At 45.2% G+C, this 23,148-nt stretch overlaps 5 protein-coding genes across 5 annotated transcripts; 2 read left to right on the forward strand and 3 right to left on the reverse strand.

The window, feature by feature from the left end:
• Positions 1-4,381: 4,381 nt before the first annotated feature.
• SERLADRAFT_440116 (uncharacterized protein) lies at positions 4,382-5,223 on the forward strand (the record flags this gene model as incomplete). The annotated part of the gene is made up of 2 exons (XM_007320569.1): positions 4,382-4,670; positions 5,012-5,223. 2 exons carry the CDS (start codon positions 4,382-4,384, stop codon positions 5,221-5,223), a joined length of 501 nt encoding a protein of 166 aa, XP_007320631.1.
• Positions 5,224-5,733: 510 nt separating this feature from the next.
• On the reverse strand, positions 5,734-7,094 carry SERLADRAFT_409728 (uncharacterized protein; the record flags this gene model as incomplete). The annotated part of the gene is made up of 5 exons (XM_007320570.1): positions 5,734-6,194; positions 6,244-6,607; positions 6,658-6,816; positions 6,889-6,935; positions 7,028-7,094. The coding sequence occupies 5 exons, from the start codon at positions 7,092-7,094 to the stop codon at positions 5,734-5,736; spliced, it is 1,098 nt and encodes a 365-aa protein (XP_007320632.1).
• A 2,081-nt stretch (positions 7,095-9,175) lies between these two features.
• Positions 9,176-9,775, forward strand: SERLADRAFT_440118 (uncharacterized protein; the record flags this gene model as incomplete). The annotated part of the gene is made up of 2 exons (XM_007320571.1): positions 9,176-9,520; positions 9,614-9,775. 2 exons carry the CDS (start codon positions 9,176-9,178, stop codon positions 9,773-9,775), a joined length of 507 nt encoding a protein of 168 aa, XP_007320633.1.
• Positions 9,776-17,205: 7,430 nt separating this feature from the next.
• Positions 17,206-17,656, reverse strand: SERLADRAFT_394741 (uncharacterized protein; the record flags this gene model as incomplete). Its single annotated transcript, XM_007320572.1, has 1 exon — positions 17,206-17,656. A coding segment is annotated over one exon (198 nt), but the record flags the coding sequence as incomplete, so codon positions are not given.
• A 2,715-nt stretch (positions 17,657-20,371) lies between these two features.
• SERLADRAFT_394742 (uncharacterized protein) lies at positions 20,372-20,907 on the reverse strand (the record flags this gene model as incomplete). The annotated part of the gene is made up of 1 exon (XM_007320573.1): positions 20,372-20,907. The coding sequence occupies one exon, from the start codon at positions 20,861-20,863 to the stop codon at positions 20,693-20,695; it is 171 nt and encodes a 56-aa protein (XP_007320635.1).
• Between the last annotated feature and the right edge of the window lie 2,241 nt (positions 20,908-23,148).

A 23,148-nucleotide genomic window follows, 5' to 3' on the forward strand; every position in this document is an offset into this window, starting at 1 on the left:
TGTGTGAGGAATCAATTTTTCTTATCGCATTCCCGTCATGTTGTGGTTAACAGACTCAATCCCTGTCACTCCCCTTGCTCTTGGACTAGAGATCACAGCCGGTATCTTATTACTTTTATCCTTTTTCTTCTTATTCTCTATTCACACTCACATTCTATCATACTTACAACGAAGGAGACCTGTTGTAGACCCTCGAGAAGATATCCAAATGGCATAGCAACGATCCAGTGCTATGTTTGGGAATATTTTGGAGGGATATTGATAAGCGAAGAAGGTTGTGACTCAGCGCCTTCTCATGGGCTTACTGATACAGCCAATTGCACACCCCTTACCAATACATTTTCTCATACGATTAGTAAATACGATAGATCGGACCACTTTCTCTTTTTTTTCTTATTGGTTAGTCAGTTAGTCAGACCACTTTCTTAATTCTTCCCTTTCTCGGTCTGACCCTCGCCATTCACTATATAAAGAAGTACATACTTGATGTATTGTTCTTTAGTTCAATATTAGTTTGGATTTGCGCCTATACTGATACTCTTCAAAGCTCATACCCTGATTCACCGCCTTCCAGCAAGGACTTGACCAGGCATTGTATTTTATTATATAGCTTCGTATTCGTTGCCTGACACCGCTATGAAAGGACAGCTCTCATGGTAAGTGATGAGCTTCCAGTGATACTGGCCCGCTGGCATAAACCACCCCGGACCAAGGGCACTCACAATGCACGTGCAACTGGGGGAAAGGATGTACTTGAGGTGTTTGCCTTCTCATGTGTTAGGGAAGCTATTGAAAGAGAATTAAATAGCATATGTTACAATAACACGATTTTTGGACTTTCCCTTTACTTTTATTCTCCGCTTTAATTTTTAACTTTCACACATGGTGCCACGTTGTCGATGATGAGAACTGCAGTTAGAAAACCACACACAAAACAAACTAACACACAATCCTCCCAGATTCCACGGAACTTGTTTATGGGCTTTGCCTCCTAGAACAGTGGAGTGGTTTGGTTGTTCGTGGGGTGGTACATATAAAGATCCTTCAAAGTAAAACCCAGAGGTGTATGAGTGTGGGTTTTGAGGAGGAGGGATAGTTGAATTTATAGGAAGATAGGTGCTTTGTGGCGCGTATAGACGAGCACTACCTTGCTAATCGTAGCACAAGGTAGGTTTGAGAACAACGAGGATGACAAGGTGACGAGGTTCCCAGTGATAGCAGGCTCCTGACACACAAACTGTAGTGCTCAGAAGGACTCTAATCGAAAGGGAAGACAATGACTTCAAAAGTGGGAAGTGACGATGACAGCAGTTGACAGTGGTAGAAGTGGGAAGTGTTGTGACCACACTGGATCACAAGTAGCAGAGTAGTGAACTTGAGAGTAGAGAAGAAGTCTGGATTGGATTTCTTGTTCTTTTTTTTACAAGGTAAAATACAGGGGTTTATATAGTAAAAGAAAAGTAGGCTATGCACAGTATAGCTGTGCAAAAAGAATGAGAAAGAACATGAAGGAAGGAATGTATGCTGATGAATCCTGCGTAGGTAGTACAGGATAAGATTGTCAAAAAAAGGAAAAGAAAGAGATAGAACAATGAATGCTGTGAGTAATGTCACAGGTTTATACAGCCATAAAGTAAAGTCCAATAGCAAAAAGAGAGCAGGAAAATCATGATGTCATGGGAAGATGCAGTAAAAAAAAAAGGGCAAGGCAAAACACTATCAGAGTCAACACAGTTCCTTTATTGTCAGTCAGACATTCTAAAAAAATATGTGTCCATAAAAATGATTCAAAAATCAAAAATAATCGCACTGTAAATGAATGTTCTGCTGAAAAAAAGAAACTGGAGCCACCGGTCCACCACCTAGTCCAAATCCGACAGTTCCATGGCCTTACCAATGGACTGGTTGTGTTGGACCACCTGATCAAACAAGGGAGGGAGAGGAGTAGTTCCAATTTGGAACAAGTGAGTCCCAGGCAGCGTGTGGTAGGTGTAGCTGTAGCGAAGACGATGGACAAAAGATAAGTGTACCCAAGTGAATGGGACAGCGATGAACATGGGCAACGCAAGGGGATGAACCTTCTCCAGCTCAAAAATTACCCACCCACGCTCCAACCAGGCAAGACGAGCGACCGATGTTTTGATAGTATATGATGGTAGATCGACGTCATAAAGATGGACCTGTTGCCCTATTTGAACCGGCCGCCGGGGCTTTGCTGATATCAGCAGTGGCACGTGGTAGTCAACGGATCGGCGACGGAAGCGGATAGGAAGTGGTGACATCAGAAATGGTGGGGGTGCAAATAAAATGAGGAGGAGGAGGGTGGAGGTGACGGAAAAGTGGATTAGAATGGGGATCCAGAAACGACCGTCAGGTGAGAATAAAAAGGAGAGGAAGGGGCCCATGGTGGGGCTAGGCAAAGGAAGGGGAGTAAGGGAAACGACAAAAGCGAGGGCGCAATGCAATGTGTAGCCAGTGGCAACGCGAAAATTTGCCGAAATGCCGAAACGCGGAAAGTACCGAATGGAAAAGCAAAGGTGAGCGTGACTGGATTGCCTAATAGAGGTGGTGCTGATCAGCCACAAGTTCAAAAAGGGCAATATTAATTACTATTCCACGTGGCACTGTGCCTGTGTGGCGCAAAGGTGAGTCTTTTGAATATTCACTTCATTATTGACACCTGTCCATGCTACCAATCAACTTTGGTGCATGACAACGTGGCACTTCCCCTTTCTCGCGCCGCGTTGCCTTTCTTCTTATTTTGGACACAAACTCTCTCACACAGTGGAGCTAGCCATGCGGGCTAGGCCCCATGACATCATCAGCCACTGTCTTTATCAACTGTATAGTACACATGTACAAACAACCCTGTAGTAGTATATAAACTCCAATAGATTCAGGAGACTCCTCCTGTTGTTAACCAACAAACTCTCTGCAGCTCAAAGGGTAACCACTCCCTCATCATCTTCCTTATAGTGTTTTCTGTGTGCGCCAGAGTAACTAACTCTTGGTTGTTACAGCATACAGGAGTTAGCAAAGTGCCCGCCCGAAAATGTCAGTGAAGAGGGTCTTACCAGCCTGCTAATTGACGACTTGGTCCTCAACTCCAGAGTCCTGGCTTTGGAGGCACACCCAAGCTGTGGGAGCTCCTTCAGCGACTAACAAGAACCCCTACACAAGAGAAATTAAACCTTGGGCAAAATACAGATCTCGTGAGTGCTTTTACAGTCTCTATATGTCTTTCTTTTCTCATTCTGCCTAGGTGATCATCTCGATCATTTTTCAGCTAATGTTTTCCCGCTCGCATCATCATAATAGGTGGCCAAAGCTTCTCACCACCTTCCTTCGCTCTCAGGGCATTTCTGCTAAAAGCCTCAACCTCCTTCGCTCAATTGGCATTATAATGAGTCATTGCTGGTCAGTGCGTGCATTCAAGTCTATTTCTTCCAACCAAATGGACAAGGTTTGACACCTTGTCAAATCCCACCCATTTGTCATATCCCATGACAACCTTAACATCCCATTTCATGTATATTCACAGTGTATCGACAACCAAAGCCATTTTGACTCTGGGACTGCAGCAACTATATATTTCCAACCAGATGCTCCACCTATTGCTCCTCTGTGTAATCGTACACTACAGGAATACTGTGCAGCTGGTTGTCTAACTCCCCTAAGTACATCTGAAATTTTTGCATTGGAATGTGAAGCGGCACCTTCAAGACATGTTTGAGACACATTCCGTGTTTTACGGTATTTGATTGAATGTCCTGAATTCAACTTTGCAACCTATTCACACCGAGATGATCTGGTGTTCACCCCTCCTCTGCCAATTCAACAATTTCCTTCTGGCCAAGCATATGTTACACAACAGTACATGCTCGGGACAGTCCATATCGAAGAAGCAAGTTATGAAGGGAATGATAAACTATTGACAGAATGGTTTAAGCAGCTTGGGCTGCATTCTGACGAAGAACAATGCCGAACTGGCATGGAGTGTGTCATTCCATGGGTGGGTGACCAGCTCACTATTGAGCGCCTCCGTGGCCTGTACAAGTTTCGTGCCCAGGATCATAATGCTTTTGACCAAATGGATTGGATCATCCCAGTGTTTGGCTGGTTCCACTTACATATGGCCTTCACCAATTCACTCCATAAGCAATACCTTGGAACTACAGCTGGTTGTGGATTAATGCATGCATTCACATTGCTGGAACGCAAAGGACTGAACTATGTACAGACCAAGGGTCCGTTTTATCAAAACTTACATGACACTATCACTCATGTTGCCGAGGCTTATATTTGGACTTGTTGGTAGGTAATTGGAGGGGTTGATAGCTTAGCAGAGCTGCGAAGTAAAAATCCAGCTGAATTACAACAAATGGCTGAATCAATCATTCAACAGTTGTCATCAACAGATGTACTCAACGACATCAAACTACAGCCAGCTGAGAAGCAAGATCAGGTATTCCATCAATTTGTGATGTGGAACTGTGACATGTTGAGGTATTTGGACCTCCATGATGCCATCGAGAGTGGAGATGTTGGAGTTATGGAACAATCACTACCTCACCTACTCTTTCGCTTCGCAGGAGGGGTAACTCAAAGTATACAATTGGAATATTCGAACTTCTTCAATGTATTCATCATGAATGGCCCCCCCAAGTCAAGTAAGTTGCTCAACTATAACAGAATTGACAGCGCACTGACAGGCACACAGGCAGTTTATACAAGACAGATGCTGGCTAATGAACACCATTGGCCTGCCACACCAATTCTTTGCTATAGACAAAGGCCAGGAGCACAACATCAAAGAAAGTAAGGTCAGTATTTCTATTCTATGCAGGTGTTTCAATTACACAGTTTTTTCAGGTGACATTTGCTGTGCATGGTGTTCATGCTACTTGGGATCTCATGAAAGATCGAGCACCTGCACTGCCAACACTTCGAGCTGTCTGAAAACACTTGGAGACACAAATCCAACCCCTCTGACGAGGCATCTCCCATACAGATCCTAGCAAAGGGAAGGACCTTGAGCGTCTGCATGATGCCCACACAAGCTCACAGGTTTACATTGAAGTAGAGGGTTGTACAGCTAAAACCAAAGCAGATATCATTCCAGATGTTGTTACTAATGGTGCACTCAACATTGTCACCCTCAAAACAATGTCGAACTGGTGGTACAACCGTGATTACAAGCGATCTATGGAGGAGACTTGGTAGGCTGGTTATTTTCACTGTGTAGGCAGAAAAATGAAATATATATTATGTGCGACTATGACTACATAACATTATGCTAAGGACTTCAGTATTACACCTAAGGCCTCCTCGCTTGTGACTTACGAAGGGAAATGGGAGTGAATGGGGAGTGTGCGGTGTATGGAACAGTGTAGTTATAGTCATTTAGCGTGAAGGGGGATGGATCAGCAATGTGCACTGGCAGTCTATCTACAGGCCAGTTGGTGTATAAACAAGGGCCGGTTTGCAGTGAGGGTGTCTGTGGGACAAGAGGGTCAAGCTTGGCCTGAAATCTAACAGATACATGAGGCTATGCACAACCTTTACACTCGAAGAATCAACAACTTACTGAGAGAACCCTGGAAGGGGTACATTTTCCTTCTGACTTGTGCGAGGCTTTTTTTGGATAGCCCTTGTATCATCCTTGCTCTTCGTCTTGATGACTCTTGCATCCTCCTCCGTCCTGACCTCCTCCTGCCTCTTCAACTCTCGCTTCTATATCTTGGCTGCTTCCCGCAGCTCCTTGTCCTGATGATCTACATCAGCTAACACCTTCAAAGCTTCCTCCCCATATCGATCCACAAGTGCCCAAGGTGCAGGCAGGACCTCACAAATCTCTTCAAGTGATTTCCACCGGCGGTTTGAAGCAAGGGACGTCAATGTGGGGTCAGGGATAAGGACATCACCTGTGAATGAACGGTATAAGAAGTCACGGCGTCGGACTTGAGCACGCCAATGCTGGAGTGCAGCCTTGGCACAGCTCAAGTGCTGTAATATTCGTCGCACAGGTTCTTGAGTTATGGTGTGCATGGGTCTTTTGCCTGTTTCATTGATAGCTGTGCTGGGTGTGTCATCAGACAGTTCTGTATGTATACTGATGGGACTGTTGGGAGATGAGGATGGGGGTGTATCTGAGTGCATCTTCTCACAGTTATCGCAGCAAGGACCTGTCGGAGCTAATGGGCGTAAATAGGTGTAAGTGATAGCCGGCACAGCTTGCCTTACCTGATTGTCCTGGTGGGTTGTCAAAATGCCTATTAGCAACAAGCCTTCGACAACCTTTTGTTTCGATCCATTCACGCAAGGATGCCTCAATTTTTTTCTTGAACTGTAGGTCTTCTTCTGGTGTTTCAAGCTCCAGGTCGGTTTTTTTCCCTCCTTCAACTACACACTCTCCATCTGACAAAGGTTCTTCTTTGACCACCACACTAACGCCTACCTTACAGAGCACTGAGGCCTTGACAAGCAAAATGGCTCGATCTTGCATTGAATGGAGCCGTGCTGCCCAACCAGCTCTCTGCATCCAATTGGTGAGGGATTTGGGCACTCCAAACTGGATTACCAATTCAATGTCAGGTATGTCCAAACCCTACACAAACATTCTAAGCGGTTGTTCAACTAATGCTTTTTTCACCTTACCATCCCACCAATCTCTGTTACAACCAACAATCTGGTTGTTGCTTCACAAAATCTTTGCAAGACAGTCTTCTTGGTGCGCACAGAATGTCGTGAATTCAAGAAGTTGACTAGAGCCTGTAAACTCTCAGGTAAGAGTTTCCTGAGATGCCGGTGTGCAGCCTGTGAGTTTTTTACAGTATTTACAAATACCAAGGTCCGTGGTATATCTTCCAGTCTTTTGGCGTTACTCACCAGAAAATTTAAAGGTGAATAGTCTTTGGAGTTGGGGATATAACAAACTTCATGAGTGATATTTGGTCGGTCATTCCCCAAGTTTAAATGAAAAGATTTTGCTGAGTCAATATGTAGCTTTGACCGAACATCAGCCCACCTTGTATGCTGACATTCTCGTGCTGGCTATGGTACAGACTCGGACATCCCATAACCACTGTAAACATTAAGATACTACTGTGCAAAATATTTCAAAATATGGTCCAGGTATGATATCCCGTAAAATGGTGGGATATCACCATATTCCAGTAAATAGTTATTGATTCATCCATATTATATGCATATTATATGGGATATATAGCTGTGTAATGCCATCCTGAACTAGATTGATATGGTGCAGGGGCAGATTACCATATGGTGAAATATCACCATATTTTCAAAATTGGTATGGTTCATTCAAGACATACACTGTAATATGATTTTATAGCACAATACTTGGATGAACTGATATGGTACATGGAGGACATCCCTATGCAATATGGTGCAATAACACCATACCTCAATTGATGGTATGGTATGTGGAGGATATCTCAAAGTGAGATGGTGGGATATCACCATACCTGAATTGATGGTATGGTATGTGGAGGACATCTCTATGCAATATGGTGTAATAACGCCATACCTCAATCAACAGTATGGTATGTGGAGGACATCTCAGAGTGAGATGGTGCAATAACACCATACTTTAATCAATGGTATGGTACATGGAAGACATCTCTATGTCATATGGTGCAATGTTACCATACTTCAATTGACACTATAGTGTACAGAAGACATATCTGTCAGGTAACAAATACAAAGCTATATAACAACGTTAAATGCCTGGCCAAGTCCTTGCAGAAGGCGATGGATCAGGGTATTGAGATTGAAGAGTATCGGTATAGGCACAAATCCAAACTAATATTGAACTAAGGAATAATACATCAAGTATGGACTCCTTATATAATGAACAGTGAGGGTCAGACTGGAAAAGAGAGAGAGTAAGAAAGTGGTCTGACCAAACAACTAACCAATCAGAAAAGAAAGAGAAAGTGGTCCGATCAATTGTATTTACTAATCATGTGAGAGAGAGTCTTGGTAAGAGATGTACAATTGGCTGTATCAGTAAGCCCATGACAAGACACTGAGTCACAGCCTACATTGCTGATTAATATCCCTCTGAAGTATTCCCGGACATAGCATTGGATCATTGCTATGTCATTTGGATATCTTCTCAAGGGTCTACAACGATTCTCCTTTGCTGTAAGTACAATAGGATGTGAGTATGAATGGAGAATAAGAAGAAAAAAGATAAGAGTAATAAGATACCAGCTGTGATCTTTAGTCCAAGGGCAAGAGGAGTGACAGGGAATGAGTTAGATAGCCATGACATGATGGGAATGCGATGGGAAAAATCAATTCCTCACATTAGCTCCCTTTTTATAAGACTCGTGTCCTCATGAGTCTGGAAGCGGCACTTTGGAACTTGTTGGTAATCCAATCAAAAAGCATCGGAGATTTAGAAGTTGCGGTGTAATTTTCATAGGGACGGAAATGAAGTGAAGCGGTGATGATGTGAGGGGCAGCAGAATGTGTTTTATGGAAAGTGGAAATTGGAGACGTGGGTAAGATTGGTGTTGGGTTCCCAAGTACACTCTGAGACCAGATAACCATGCCAGTGAACCAAGTATTTGTGTTTAGCACCTTGTAGTTTGTCTAGATGCGACTATACTTTCTACTTTGTATTTGTCTACTCTTTCAATGATTTCAGGCGGTGGTCTCAAGGAGATGTTACGATAACACAATTTTCGGACCTTTCCTTTGATTTTCATTCTCCGCTTTAACCTTTTTACTATAGTTCACACTCCACGCCATGCGGCACTTTCCTTTTTTGTTCTAACTCCACCTTCTCGCGCAGCGCTGCCTTTATTCTTCTTTTAGACTCAAACTCTCTCATGCAGTGGAGCTGGTCACACGGGCTGCGCCCTCTGACATCATCAGCCCCTGCTTTTATCAACTGTACACTACATAGGTACAAACACTCTGTATTAGTATAAATACCCCAATAGATCAAGGAGACTCCTCAGCGAGTCCTCCTGTTGTTAACCAACAAACTCTTTGCAGCCTAAGGGGTAACCACTCCCTCATCACTACCTTTATAGTGTGTTCTTGTGTGCACCAGAGTAACTAACTCCTGGTTGTTACATTAGGACTCGCTCTTCTACTCTCTTGCATGTTGTGCAAAAAGTCCCACTGGGCACCCGGACTCATGAGGACGGATGATTTCGTAACCTGGTTCCTGGCCCTCTCCATCCAAGGGGGTCTAGGGAATGAATATGCAGTGGAGTTGTTGGAGCGCAATGTGTCACCAGCCATTGCCCGACAGCTCTACATACAAGATATGTGGAGCAAGAACCTTGCAGCAGCTGCTGAGGAGGTTCGAAAAATTGGTAGGGCCATAGAGCTCTACGATATGCAATTTGGTGGCGGGTCCACCACCAAAAACAATGAATCCCAGAGGCGCCCTGGGTCATCAAACCATCATAATCACTCTCACGGGTTCAAGCCGTTTGGGCTGCAACCAGGGCAGGGAGCCCCTATGGATATCAGCACGGTCCAGGGCGGACAGATGCACAGATTCAAAGGGAACTACTACAATTGCGGCCAAGAGGGACACATGTCCTGAGATTGCAGAAATGGGGCGCAGGCCGCCCAACAAAAAAATAACCAAGCGTGCCAATTAGAAACCAAGAAACCGGACGATCGGCTCCATTCTTTGGCCGGTCGTTCTTACGACGAGATCCGGGCCTTCTTCTACGATCAGCAGGCCGCTGAAATGAAGGCTCAGGGAAAAGAATTCGGAGCTTAGGTCACTTGGGTACCTTTGCTCCACAAAACAATGAAGTAAACCACAACAAAGTGGCCCCTGCTCCGGGGTGTTGCACGAGCAATAATGGAAAGAAAGGGGTGGCTCCCCAATTTGTAAATAGATTTCTAAATTTATCTGAAATATGTATTTGTATGAAGCATTGTGACTGTAATATTTATGATACTACCGCTGCACCAGCGTCTCCCTTGGAGTGTGGCCCCGGCGAGACAAACAATAGGGTGCTTGATTCTGGTAAAAATAAAATACAAAAACATGTAACTTTCAATACCTCTTCCTCTTCGTTAGAGCCACCCTTTCCCAAAATCCCAAGGTGTGTGTTGATGCGCACATATATATTCCAAAAGGAGATCCGTTTAGACGTTGGTGTGGAAAACTTTGCCTGGGGCATAGTACACCCAACTAGTGCGCTGCTTGATTCAGGCGCTAACGGAATCTTCATAGATCAGGTCTGGGCAGAGCAGATTGGACTCCCCCTTGTAAAATTAGATGTATCTATTCCCGCCTATAACGTTGACAGTACACTTAACGCAGGTGGCTGTATCTCACACAAATGTTCCTTTGTTGTCGAGTACCAAGGACACAGGGAACGAGTCACTGCCGAAGCTACCCAAATAGGGAAGATTAATTTAATCTTGGGCTGGACCTGGCTATTTAAACACAATCCTGATATTGACTGGCAGACAGGGGTTGTCACATTGTCACATTGCCCTCAGGAGTGTGTGAACTTGGGTAGGCCAAATCACGTCCGTCACAATGAGCGTCTTGAAAAGATAAACGCTGGTCACGTTTATGAGCTCAGATCTTTAGAAAAGATTGACAATGACAATGATGAGGTAAAACCCGAAGAAGAGATTAAGAGGCTGGTACCTCCCGAGTACCATGACTTCTGGAAAGTCTTTTCAAAACATAAATCAGAGCGCTTCCCAGAGGCTAAGCCTTGGGACCATGCAATAGATTTGAAGGACACTTTCAAACCGAGAAAAGGACACATGATTCCCCTCTCTGCTCCAGAAAGAGATGAGGTCTCAAGTTTCATAGATGAACAGCTTAGGAAGGGTTACATCAGACCTTCCAAAAGCCCTATGACGTCCCCAATGTTCTTCATTCCTAAAAAGGATAATAAGAAGTGCATGATTATGGATTATTGTTACGTGAATGAGCACACGGTTAAAAATGCGTATCCGCTGCCTTTGATCAGTCAGCTAGTAGACAAATTGGCTGGTGCCAAAATCTTAACAAAGATGGATCTCAGATGGGGGTACAATAATGTACGGATCAAAGAAGAAGATGCTTGGAAGGCCGCGTTCATGTGCCACCGAGGATCCTTCGAACCCCTCATTATGTTCTTTGGGTTAACCAACTCACCGGCAACCTTCCAGAGCATGATAAATGAAATCTTTGCGGATATGGAAAACTGTGTTATCATTTACATTGACGATTTGTTGATATTTACGAAGTCGGATGATGAGGCTGGGCATGACAGGATCATGCAAAAAGTCCTTTGACGCTTACGGGAACGGGACCTATTTGTCAAACCCGAAAAATGTAATTTTAAAGTGAAGGAAGTAGACTTCCTCGGTATGATCATAGGCCAGAACAGAATCAGGATGGATCCTGAGAAAGTTCAAGCCATATTGGACTGGCCAGAACCTACTCGCGTAAAAGGAGTTAGGGCCTTCCTTGGCTTAGGAAATTTCTACCGAAGGTTTATCAAAAACTTCGCAAAAATCACGAGACTGTTGAACGATCTCACTAAAAAGGATATCATTTGGCACTGGGGCGCCAAAGAACGAGAAGCTTCTGATAAGCTTAAACAGGCATTTACAACAGTGCCCATATTAGCATTTCCAGAATTAGACAAGGAGTTCCGGCTAGAAACTGACTCTTCTGATTTTGCTACTGGGGCTGTTTTGTCAATCAAATGCCCTGACGATCTTTGGAGGCCTTGTGCCTATTTATTGCATAGTTTGTCACCTACGGAGCGCAACTATCAAATTTACGACAAAGAGATGCTGGCCATCATTAGAGCCTTAGAGCACTGGCGGCACTACTTAGAAGGTGCTAGACACCAATTTGAAATTTGGACCGATCATAAGAATCTGGAGTATTTTATGACGGCCCGAGACTTGAACCGAAGACAGGCCCGCTATGCTGTATATTTGTCAAGGTTTAATTATAAATTAATTCATAAGCCTGGAAGCTCTATGGGGAAAGCGGACGCTTTGTCCAGAAGAGAGGATCATGCCAACAGCATCAAAGATGACAACAAAGGTGTTACCCTGATAGACCAATCAAGGGTTGCCAATGTTAGAATTGGGCAGGATTCCAATCTTCTGGAAGTCTTCAAGAAAGACATCTCCACAGAAGAGAAAGCGCACCTTGATGGCAATGAAAACTATTTATGGGAAGACGGGCTCTTCCATTTTAAAAACAAAATCTATGTGCCTGAGTCTGCAAGGATCAAGGCAATAGATAGACATCATGACACTCCAGTGGCTGGGCACCCTGGGTGGCAACGAACAATGGAGTTGATCTCCAGAAACTATATGTGGCCTGGCATGGTCAAAGACATACAGGAATACGTAAAATCCTGTCTGAGATGTGCTATGGCTAAGAATTCTCATCAACCGCCGGCTGGTAAACTTATGCCGAATCCAATACCAGCTGGTCCCTGGCAGGATATATTGGTTGATTTCACAACAGATCTGCCCGAGTCGAATGGGTATGATTCAGTAATGGTGGTAGTAGATCGTTTCTCCAAGGAAGTAGTATTCATTCCCACCAACAAAACCATTACCGCCGCTGGTACGGCAGATTTATTTAAAGACTTTGTATGGTCTATCCATGGATTACCAGAAACGGTTATTTCCGATAGAGGACCTCAATTTGCTAGCGAATTTACAAAATAATTATGCCGGATGCTGGGCATCAAACCTAAATTATCAACAGTGTTCCATCTGCAGACTGATGGACAAACAGAGAGACTCAACCAGCAGTTGAAACAATATCTCCAGATATTTATTAATGACAGGCAGACAGATTGGGCCAGGTGGCTAAAGATAGCCCAGTTCTCTTATAATATCAAACAGTCGTCAGCTACAGGAAAGGCACCATTCGAGGTTACTAGATTGTACCTCCCCAGAATGGGTGTAGAACCTGGTAAAAGCAAGAACGAGGCTGCTGGGAGCATGGCCAAAAACATGAAGTTTGTCCTGGACAAAACGCGCAAGGCACTATTTAAAACTGCAGAGCAGATGAAAAACAGGGCAGAGAGTAGATGCTCTAAGGCCCCTGACTACAAGGTTGGCGACCTGGTCTGGTCAGATACTGACCACTTAAAATTAAAAGATCGGCAGTCTAGAAAACTGACCAAAAAGTGGATTGGTCCTTACCGGATTAAGGAAGTCAAACCTAATGCGGTGGAGCTGGAACTCCCAAAACAAATGAAGGTAGTACCCACGGTCAATATTAGCCGTGTGAAACCTTACAAAGGGCCGCTGCTGGGACAGCGCATAGACCGGCCTGGACCAGTTGTAGTCACCCAGGAAGGTGAAGAAGAGTTCAAAGTCGAACGGGTGATGGACACACACTTGAAGCGTGGAAAACTAGAATTCTAGTCCTATGGAAGGCCTATGGAGACGGGGACAGAACATGGGAACCAGAAACCCATCTGGACAATTCCCGCGACACTGTTAGCAAATTTTATTCTAAAAACCCCTCGGCTCCTAGGAAGCTTAGAGGCATGGACTCAAAACTTTTTAATTCCCTTTTTCAACCTATGCCCAAAAATTTAACTACCACCTCCGGTATTTGGTCTCGCCTGGAAGTCGAGCCTTAGAAGGGGGGTAGTGTTACGATAACACAATTTTCGGACCTTTCCTTTAATTTTCATTCTCCGCTTTAACCTTTTTACTATAGTTCACACTCCACGCCATGCGGCACTTTCCTTTTTTGTTCTAACTCCACCTTCTCGCGCAGCGCTGCCTTTATTCTTCTTTTAGACTCAAACTCTCTCATGCAGTGGAGCTGGTCACACGGGCTGCGCCCTCTGACATCATCAGCCCCTGCTTTTATCAACTGTACACTACATAGGTACAAACACTCTGTATTAGTATAAATACCCCAATAGATCAGGAGACTCCTCAGTGAGTCCTCCTGTTGTATACAAACAAACTCTCTGCAGCTTAAGGGGTAACCACTCCCCCATCACTACCTTTATAGTGTGTTTTTGTGTGCGCCAGAGTAACTAACTCTTGGTTGTTACAGCCAGGCCATTTTAGACAACCCAGTTGGGTGACAGGATGATGAGTGGTGAAGAGTGCAACAGATTACTGAGATGCAGTGTGGTCTTACCTCCACTCTTAATAGATATCTAAGCTATTATTAAATCTTGATAATTCTGCCCTCTAAGGTCCAGATGGATTTGAGGCATCCATGAGACATCTTTAGGCATATATTTACATATAGCAATGCTATTATCTACTTGAAGATTGGTATACCCAGGTCAAAGACATTTGTCTCTGTGCTCTCTTTTGGTTTCTTTGTCACAGATGGTGCACCGATGCTGAAAACAAGCCCTCCTTTTCCACTATATCCTGGTTTCAATGTTCAGACACTGGTGGCGTTGAATTTTCAGCTTTTGATGATGACTTGTGTACACTAGGGACCCTATGTCAAAGACTGAGGGCCTGGGCATCCCTAACTTTGTGCTCCCAGGGTTGTTACGATTAGGCCTCTTACATGGCACCCCAACATCAAAAATCTTTTTCCCGGGGTTGCTGTTAGGTCTCCTGGAGGGCACCCCAATATTGGAGACATTTTTCCCATTACAATGAGGTCTCTTGCACGGCACCCCAATATCAATGATATTGTTTGTAAGAGTGGGTGCTGGGGAGAGATCTGAGGAAGGCCCTGGGGAGGGCACGGAGGAAGGACCCAGGGAGCATTCGGAGGAATCCCGGGAGCATTCTATTAAGAATAAAGCTTGAAGGAAGTGTCTAGCCACTTGCTGAGAGCAATCAGGGACTGGAACTAGAGTCCAATGTGACACATATCTGGCCTTGTAGCGCTCAACAGTGCCATCTGAGTTGCACTTGATCTTGAAGACCCACTTGCCACCAATAGCCTTAACTCCAGGAGGTAGTTCCACTAGTGACCAAGTACCATTGCGCTCATGAGCTTGAAGCTCTTCCATGGCTGCCTCTCTCTATTTATCTGCATCAGGACGCTTCATTGCATCTGCAAATGACCTAGGCTCAGCAGAGTCTCCAAAGTGTGCCACTTCATCATCAACTGCCTCAGAATCACTGTCATCACTCTCAATGGCAGGAGTAGGTTGTCTGTGTTGAAGCCACCATGGTCTAGGTGGTCTCCTAGCCCTTACAGGGCGTCTCAGTGCAATAGGCAAGTCAGGAGAAGGTGAGCGATGAGGAGGGTGATTTGGAAGCTCAGGAGGTTGATTCACAGGTGGTTTTGCATCAAGGTCCAAATGAGGCCCATTGTCAGGCAATGGCTGAGGCTGCTGAAGTGCAGCTGGTGGGCCCATATCCCCCCCTGGACCTGGTGCAGGGACATCCTCAATCAGGCCCAATGGCATGGATAGCGAAGGTGGAGTGGGAGGTGGAGGTGGGACATTGTCAGAAGACCTCTTCAGGCCAGGGAAGTAGCGCTCATCAAAATCAGCTCTCTCAGAGATAACAGTGTGCTTGGTGGTAGGATTGTAGAATTTCCATCCCTTGTACCCCTCAGGGTAACCAATAAACACACATTTCTCTGTATGAGAGCCAAAGACGCCTCTTTTGTCCTTTTGCACATGCACATAGGCAGTGCAGCCCCAAACGCGAAGGTGAGACGTGTCAGGCTTGCGTCCATACCACAACTCAAATGGAGTGGCATGGGCCACTGCATCAGTGGGACACCTGTTCCAGACATGCACCAAAGCGGACAGACATTCACCCCAAAAGCTGTTAGGCAATGCAGACTCTGATAACATGGCAGTGATACGCTCAGTCAGAAGTCTGTTTGCTCGCTCTGCCACACCATTCTGCTGAGGACAATTCCTGGTGGTATGCTGTCTGACAATCCCATGGTCATCTGTGAATTGCTCAAATTCCTTGGACATGTACTCTCCCCCTTTGTCATCGCGCAGAGCCTTGATTTTACGCTCCAATTGAGTCTCAGCATAAGCCTTGAATCTCTTGAAAGCATCAAAGACATCTGACTTGGCCTTGAGAGGCACAACAACACGGAATCAACTGTGATCGTCAATGAAGGTGACCCAGTAGCAATAACCAGAGAATGTGGGGGAAGAGACTTGGTGTACATCAGAACGGATGAGGTCCAAAGGATGAGCAGAGCGAGTATCAGATGAGGGGAATGGATTGACATGCATCTTGCCAGACAAGCACGGTTCACAGACAGGATCAGGAGCAGCCTTGGATTCCAGTGTAAGCCCAGTGACCAGATCTCTCTGTATCAGTCTCTTGACATCAGCATGATGGTGGTGAGCCAATCTGCGATGCCAGAGCATCAAATCAAGTGGTATAGTCGCAGTAAAATGTCCCAATTCAACACAAGCAGCAGTAGATCCATCAAGGAATGCTGCATTGTTGTCATTGATAGTTGCAGTGAACAAGAGAGTGTTGTCACGCATAAAGGACATGGAATAAGACGAAATAGTGCCATTGAAACCACTTTGACGAGTTAAATACAAGACTGAGAGGAGATTATTTCGAAAATCTGGTACATGGAGCACTCTAGAGAATTCCACAGCCCTAGCCACTTTGCCATTCATCACAGGATTAAACACCACAGTACCAACACCAGCTGAATATACAACAGTGTGATCAGCCAGCTTGATTGGCACACAATATGGGGTATAGTGTGAACCCAATGACGATGAGGTGTCATATGAGAAGTGGCGACTGTGTCTGCATTCCAATCAATGTCAGCATCAAGTTGGAGAGGGCAATGAGGATCAGAGGGATGAATGGAACGAAGACTTGCATTTCCAGCTGATTCAGTGACCACAGTAGATGAATTGGCATTGTTGGGCGAAGATTTGGGCTGCTGAGAGGTATTCTGAGAGTTGCTGGAGCCTGCCTGAGCCTTATTGCCACGCTTGTAGCGATTCTTAGCACCCTCCACTGCCTGTTGGCGACTAGCAATGTATCTGTGGCATTTGTCTTGGGTATGACCAAGTAAACCACAGAAATCACACTGAACGTGAGTAGAGGTGGTGGATTGGTTGCAATGATGGCAGTTAGGATGGGTGCAGGTGCTATTGGCAGTGGTAGACGAAGAATGCAAGGCAGAATCGACTTCAGCACGATGATGGTGATTGACCTCTTCAGCAAAGAAAGCATCCCTGAGCTGGGTCTTGTCCAAGGTGCCCAGAAGTAGTAGAGATGAAGTGAAGTGGGCATATTGATCAGGAAGCGCCCTAATCATGGCCATGCATGTCAATTCATCGTCCAATTCAGACAATGAGAAGCCAGTAGGACGAAGATTTTGAATCTGATGCATGCCTTTGTCAATTCTGTTCATGAGAGACTGCAGGGACTCGTCCTCCTTCTTTCTGATAGAGAAGAAGTCGTCATAGGCATTAAATCTCGTCCCAGGCTTCTTAGAGACGTGCACAATTGCCAGTTTCTCCCAGATCTTGACAGGATCATCAATGATGCCATCAAGATGATTGCGCTGCTCTTTGGTGACATTGAGGTATAATGCACCAGCAGCCTTTTCAGCTCTCAACTCCCATTTCTCTATTGCTTCAGTGTCAGTCCCAGGACACTTTTCAGCGCCAGAGACGAGCCTCCACAGTCCCTTGGTCATCAACCAAGCTTGCATTTCACCACTCCACTGGGGGTAGTTAGTGCCAGACAAGGGATGGAACTTGGGATCAGAGTCAGACATGATGGGTGTTGTATAAGACGATAGAGTAATAATAAATGATGTAGGAGATGGCTATAGGCGATGGAATAGTGGCAAAGACAATGGGCAACAGTAGGAGGCGAGCAGATAAGATGGTGAGGGGGTAGAGAGAGGATATGGAGAGGGTCAGAAAGCGCAAGGATAGGTCCAAATAGGGTCCAAAAAGCGTCCAAAAGCAATCCAGGAGGGTGCTAAGGCTTCCAAGTGCTGCTACAGGGTTACGCCTGTGTTCCCCTTTCAATTCCACACTGATATTAACAGAGAAATCGCCTCAAGACAGTGTTGGTTAATAGGGCTTGTATATGAGTCAACAAAGTGACTTAAGCTCCCCAAACACCGCAGACTGAGAGAGGCTCTAGGCAACAGCAAACTGAGGCAATGCAGGCGAGCTTCACAGTCTATAGGCTTGTTTTATCTGATAATGGACAGAGTAGAGAAGATTGGAGCTTTATGCACACACCAGATATGCCAAAAAGCGAAAAATAGGGCAAAAAGTCGAAATTGATGCAGAGACAGATAAGATGGATGGATTGCCACCAAATCAGAGGTATAGGTATTGTTTTTATAGAGTAATAGATGGCCCAAATATCACAAGAAGTGAAGCACAGGATGTGGAGATATGCAATAGGGGTCCAATAGGGGTGAAAGTGCCAAAAATGCGAACTTCACAGAGGATGATGGAGTGGATGGATTGCCCCCAAATTGAGGGTGTAAAGTGCAATAGTATAGGGTAGTAGATGGCTCAAATAGGGCCAAGATCCGAGCACAGGATGTGGAGATATGGAATAGGGGGCCAAAAGGTGATCAAATGATGATGAAGGCTCACAGAAAGATCCAGCTCAAATCCAACCGCTCTGACAGGTCTCCTAGGGTTATTTATGCCGTAGAAGACGATGGTAGAAGTTACAGGACAATCAGATAAGGATTGGGCGAGATATGGTGCAGATAAGACCAAAAAAGCGTCCGAAATGGGGGTAACTTGCAACAAGGAGTTGTTGTTGGAGATCAAGATGAGATCAGAGTAATCTGAGGTGATGGATAAGATAATAAGAGTCCCAGAAGACGATGGTTACGATGGATAAGCAGTAGGACACTTGGATGGTGAGATATGAGGTCAGGAAGATGGCTAGAGCACAGGGCTCATAACCTATTAAGAACAAAGCTTGAAGGAAGTGTCTAGCCACTTGCTGAGAGCAATCAGGGACTGGAACTAGAGTCCAATGTGAGTAACTATATTATTAGAGAGTATGACAGGTATACAGTACCTAGAGTCCAATGTGAGTAACTAGAGAATAGGAAGCATTGGACTCTGCAGTACTGTCCGAAGATTTGTAAACAAAGGTAAACAAAGCAGCCACAAAGGCGAAATAATAGAGAACACAATCAATAGTGAATGATAGAAGAATAGATAGAGAAAGGAATGAAAATATATAGGTAGCACAAAGGTGCAGGATCACCAAAACTAACACCTGTTGTATCCTCACAACTAACTTGTTGAAGCCTAAAGGGTAACCACTCCCACTCATTCCTCTCCTGACCAATCAGCGGTACATACTGCTGGTTGGTGAACCCTCCTAGCTTGTCTAAGTTGTGCGCCAGAGTAACAAACTCTTGATTATTACATGTGCCCAACCAGATCAGACTGAAAAGCTTTTGCATATTCCTCCAGCTCTGCATTTGAGGGAGCAGAGCTAGTTACTGAATCAAGTACTGGCCAGTATGAGTTGTCCTTGAGTTCTGATATTATGGTCTGGGTGGCAATATTTACAATGTGAGGAAAGCAGCTAACAAGAAAATCAGTGATCTTAAAATTCCTACTTAGTAATGACTTACCAAATGTGATTCCCATGTCAGCAGAATGGTATGCCCTCAACTTTGAGAAGCTCTTCAAGTGTTTCCATTATAGTGTCACAGTTTGAAGTGTTATCAAATGTGAACTGACCAAGCTGTATAACTATTAGTCTTCAAATGATCAAAAAGCAGCAAATACTTACCACACTAAGTACTTTGGCTTCTTTAAGAATGCTGAAGATAATCCTGCCAAGGTTCAATCCATTGTGCCGGCCTTCCACAACATGGTGTCATGCACCAAAGTTGATTGGTAGCATGGACAGGTGTCAAGAATGAAGCGAATATCCAGAAAGACTCGCCTTTGCGCCACACAGGCACAGTGCCACGTGGAATAGTAATTAATATTGCCCTTTTCAAACTTGTGGCTGATCAGCACCACCTCTATTAGGCAATCCAGTCACGCTCACCTTTGCTTTTCCATCCGGTACTTTCCGCATTTCGGCATTTCGGCAAATTTTTGCGTCGCCACTGGCTACACATTGCATTGCGCCCTCGCTTTTGTCGTTTCCCTTACTCCCCTTCCTTTGCCTAGCCCCACCATGGGCCCCTTCCTCTCCTTTTTATTCTCACCTGATGGTCGTTTCTGGATCCCCATTCTAATCCACTTTTTCGTCACCTCCATGTGAGGCAACGATAAACTATAACAAGAACTAAACCTATCTCCTTCTGCACTTGCAGGGAGTAAGGGTTCGATGAGCTTGAGGTCAACAGACGCTAATGAATACAGCGAGTCGAGGACTTTTTAAGAGGTAAGCTTCAAAGGTTCTTGTTGAGGAGTAAAGCGGGTAAATTCAGTAATAGAAAGCTAAGGAGCTATACATGAATAGGTACGGCTTTATATAGGGAACTGTCCGTGCCTCAGACCGAAAAGAGAATATACAAAAAGTGGTCTGAGGGATTAATCAACCAATAAGAAAAAGGGGAGGTAACTATCGTACGACTTCTGACTTGATTAATCAGCAGGTGAGAGATTTGTACTAATAATAGAAGATTGTCACGCGTGGTCAGGAACCGTATCCTCATAATGAGGTACGATTCTAGATAAGGCGTTATTAGTATTACCAGGCTTTACTGGGGCTTGGAGCTGGTTGGCGAGATGCCTACTACCAGTCCCTACCCAGTGTGCTGGCTAGCTGGAAGCGATGTCCAGTCTCTGATCTGTGATATAAAGTGGTAGCGATGGTTAAGAAAGCCTGTGAGGGCTATGAGAAGTAAGATGGCAAAGGATACCTCTAGCCCTAGAGCCAGAGGTGTAACGGGAAAAGCGTTTGAGAACCAAGACATAACGAAGATAGGAAAATAATAAAACGGTCCTTACATTACCCCCCCCTTTTATATTCTTGTCCCAAGAATCTTAGCGCCGCAGTCCGTGAAGCGGTTTGTGATCCAGTCGAAAAGGCGGGGTTTTTTGGTTGTAGTAGTGAAATTTTCGTAAGGACGAAATCGTAAAGCGGCGGAGGCGATGACACGTGGGGCGGCAGGGTGTTTGTGGTGGAAGGTGGCAATAAGCGAGGGGGAATTTTTTAAATGGTGATCGGGTTCCCACGTCCTCTCCGTGATCGGGTATCCCTTCCAATGGACGAAGTAATCGAGCTTAGCCCCTTTGAGTTTAGTGGGCCGAGAAGCGATGATTTCTTCGGCTTCGTATTCGACTGCGCCATCAACTTGGATCGGCGGAGGTTTCAAGGTACGAGGTTGATTGGGGAACTCCGGCGTGTGATACGGTGATAAGAGGATTTCGTTGAATACGGGATGGATCGCCTTCCAGGATCTAGGGACGTCAAGGAGATAAGCGGATGGGCCGACCTTTGCCTTTACCGTAAATGGGCCAAATCGCTTGTCATCTAACTTCTTCATCGGTCGATCGGTGGAGATATGAGTTCCCTCTAACCACACCTTATCTCCTTTGTGATATTCTCGTGCTTCCGTGCGTTTCCGGTCATAGTACTTTTTGAGGTTTTGATTCGCGAGTAATAATGATTGCCGAGTTTGTTCGTGTAGTTTCGCCATAGAGGTTGCGAAATCTTCGGCGGCTTGCGAGCGCCCTGAAGGCTTCTGACCGGTCCCTTTACGAGGGTGAGAACCATAATTTACAAAGAAGGGGGTCTGATTGGTCGCGGAGTGAAGATGATTGTTGTACGTGAACTCGGCAATGGCTAGCCAATCAGCCCAGTCGTCTTGTCGGTGATTAATGAACGTGCGTAGGTAATGTTCCAGGTCTTGATTGATTCGTTCGGACTGCCCGTCAGTTTGGGGATGGTAACCTGTTGACAGACCGGGTTCGATCCCAAGGGTTTGATAGAAGTCCTTGGTGAAGTTCGACATGAATTGAGGTCCTCTATCCGATATAATCTTTTCCGGGATGCCGTGTAGTCGTATGACCGAATCTCGTAGTTGTTTGGCGTAGCCTAACGAATCGAGAGTAACGTGCGTTGGTACGAAGTGAGCCATTTTCGAGAATCTGTCAACAAAAACCTGGATAGCGTCGTATCCGTTTGACTCTGGTAACGCTCCGATGAGATCCGTCGTGATTATCTGCCAAGGACGGTCAGGGATCGGATTTGGATGGAGGGGAGCATGCAGTTTTTGACGATGCGACTTTGTTCTCTGACATATCTCGCATCCTGCGACATATTTCCTGATATCTCTCCTGAGGCTAGGCCACCAGAATGATCGGTTTACTCCTTCGTGCGTCTTTCTTTCTCCTGGGTGTCCGCTGAGGCTCGTGTCATGTTCTTCTTCGATAATACGTGCCCTCAACTTTGGGTCTTGGGGTACGTAGATTTTGTTTTTGAAGGATCCTAACGTCAACTCGTCTTCTTTCTCATTTCCTATCCAGACGATTCCGTCTCGTTTCTTCCAAACCTCTGGATCTTCTTTCAACTTCCTTACTACGTAATCGTCTAGTTTGTGCTGCGAAGCTAGCAGTTCGTCCAGGTAGTGTTCTTCTAACACGTCCTCCATAGTATAAATATTTGCTTCCGCGAGCTGAGGTAGAAGGACCTGTCCTTCGTTGTCTCTCTCGCCTCTCGGATGGTCTACTCTTCGACTAAGTAGGTCCGCTTTCGTGTTCGCCGAGCCTTTCACATGCTCTAACTTGAAATCGTATCTCGCTAGTGTGTCCATCCACCTAGCTTGTCGTCTGTTTACTTTCTGGGGATCTCTGAAGTAGGTGAGGTTCTGATGGTCGGTGAATATGGTGAACTGGTGTTTAGCTCCCATGAGGAGGTGTCGCCATTCTTCCAATGCATGCATTACCGCTAGCATCTCTTTATCCCAGATAGCGTAATTTCTCTCTGCAGGGTTCATCGACTTTGATAGGAATGCGACCGGTCTCCATTTCCCTTCTTGCTGCTGGGATAACACCGCTCCTGTGGCGTAGTTGGAGGCGTCGCATTCAACTTTGAATGGATCTTCGTCGTTAGGGATTGCGAGTGTGGGCGAAGTGGTGATTGTCTTTTTGAGAACGTCGAACGCTCGTTGTTGGTCTTCAGCCCACTCCAATCTACCTTTCCGGTGAGGATCGTCAGTGGTTTGGCATCTTTCCATAGTCCCTGATGAATCGTCTG

This window comes from Serpula lacrymans (genome assembly GCF_000218685.1).
Source record: "Serpula lacrymans var. lacrymans S7.9 unplaced genomic scaffold SERLAscaffold_10, whole genome shotgun sequence".
NCBI classification, from domain to species: Eukaryota; Fungi; Basidiomycota; class Agaricomycetes; order Boletales; family Serpulaceae; genus Serpula; species Serpula lacrymans.